Source organism: Wasmannia auropunctata, unplaced genomic scaffold (genome assembly GCF_000956235.1).
Source record: "Wasmannia auropunctata unplaced genomic scaffold, wasmannia.A_1.0 LD334386.1, whole genome shotgun sequence".
Classification (NCBI taxonomy): Eukaryota; Metazoa; Arthropoda; class Insecta; order Hymenoptera; family Formicidae; genus Wasmannia; species Wasmannia auropunctata.
The window spans coordinates 1-1,852 of NW_012028504.1; the positions used below are offsets into that span (position 1 = coordinate 1).

General features: G+C 26.6%; 1 protein-coding gene across 1 annotated transcript; it reads right to left on the reverse strand.

Moving 5' to 3' along the window:
- Nucleotides 1–5: 5 nt before the first annotated feature.
- On the reverse strand, nucleotides 6–1,290 carry LOC105458690 (geranylgeranyl pyrophosphate synthase-like; the record flags this gene model as incomplete). The annotated part of the gene is made up of 3 exons (XM_011704179.1): nucleotides 1,155–1,290; nucleotides 228–348; nucleotides 6–112 (listed from the first exon to the last, which is right to left on the reverse strand). Coding segments are annotated over exons 1-3 (342 nt in total), but the record flags the coding sequence as incomplete, so codon positions are not given.
- Between the last annotated feature and the right edge of the window lie 562 nt (nucleotides 1,291–1,852).

Here is a 1,852-nt window from a genome sequence, read left to right on the forward strand (position 1 = left end):
TTACGTATTTGATAGTACATTCCGAAAGTACTTATTAGCGATGAAGTGTCTTCTTCATAAGTAGAAAACAGTTTCATTAATCTTACTCCCAACTTGACCATCCAACTACTCTCTATAAAATCAATTAAAGTTAGAATTTTATATACGTGTAACTTAACTTTTGATATTTTTTATATGTATACAGTAGAAATTTGCAAAAGCATGAACGTTTACTAATTATAGCTTACTTCTTGCTGTCATAATCTTGTAATCTTTTTCAGTTGGACAGATGAAATTATCCGTCAAATATATCTCAATTCCTTGACTCCTATAACATTCCATCATTTCTTCAATAAAGATTTTAGTTGCCTGTTAAGACATAAAAATACATCCCATACAGAACAAAAAACTCTATTAGACGTTCTTCATAGATATTCAAAACCTCCATTAGACATCCATGTAACTTCCTATAGATATCTACTAAACATCCATAGTTACGCATTTTGTACTTCCATTCGACCTCTATTAGATTATCCATATTTATAAATATTTTTCAAACGTTGTGTAAATCAATCCTAGAGCTTTGCTGGATGATTTTATAGATTTCTAGCAACATAACAAAATATAAATAACTACATTTACCAAGAACATATCAAATTTCTGAAATTATTTTTACATAAATTCAATAAAACTGTATTATCAAAACAACATTTAATCTAATTTAGTTTCATCTTAGAAATCAATTTTGAGGAATAATTTTGTTAATGAATAAAAAGATCTCATAATACTGCGGCTTTTATTGATTTTACTCCATTCTATATCGTTTTTTAAATATGAGAAAGACTTTACTGACTCCATCTATCGGTGATGCCGTATATCAGGTTTTTTTTAAATCCATAATAGATGTCTAATGGACGTCGATGATAGATTTGTGGAGGACATCTATGACATGAATATAGTATGGATCTCTTTTCTATATGGATGTCTAATGGAGGTTTTTTTTAAATATAATTTACGTTTTATTTAACAAAATAATATGTTACTTATAATTTACTAATTCGATTTTATTGAGCTTTGGATAGTATTGATTATAATTAAATGTAGTATTTTTATTAGAAGAGATTCAATTTGTCAAACGGTTGTCTTCTAACAATAAATACAATACAACTACTTACCGCGGGATGTAAGTTAGCAACTTTTTCAAAAGCAACAAATTGCACATAATTTGCAGCGTTTATTGTGCTGGCAAGTCCATAAATAGAATGGGTTACGGGAGAATCTTCTCGCATTATAGAATTATCTTGAATATCATCTAAACTATGGAGAAACAAGAGTTTTATAATTCTACATATAAAGTATATACGATTAATAAAAAAAAGAAAAACATACGCAGTATAAATTATAGAATAAAATGAAATTTTTTGGAAAGTTTATTATAATTTATTTTTATTACATATCACTTAATTTTAGCAAAAATAAACATTGTATGTGGAAAATAAATGCAATAATTATTATTTAGTGATGTATTTAAATTTCTTATTAACACATAATATTTTATTTAAGATTTTTATATTTTTCGTAACTTCTAAGAAACTAGGGTAAGATGCTACAATCACGAACATAGTGCAATTCTGTACGACATAAAATTTGAATCTAATTTTAGAAATTTAAATTTGGTAAATAATTTTGTTGCGTGGAATTTAGTACTCTCCCCACACAATGAGAATACCAAATTTACCAAATTTCGAAAATTAGATTCAAATATACACTTCTCAACAAAATTAAAGCATCACTTACTCTACTCTCCAAAAATAGGCAAAATTCAAAAGAATGTAACTTCGTCAAAAATGATCGTATCGAAATGTTCAAAAAA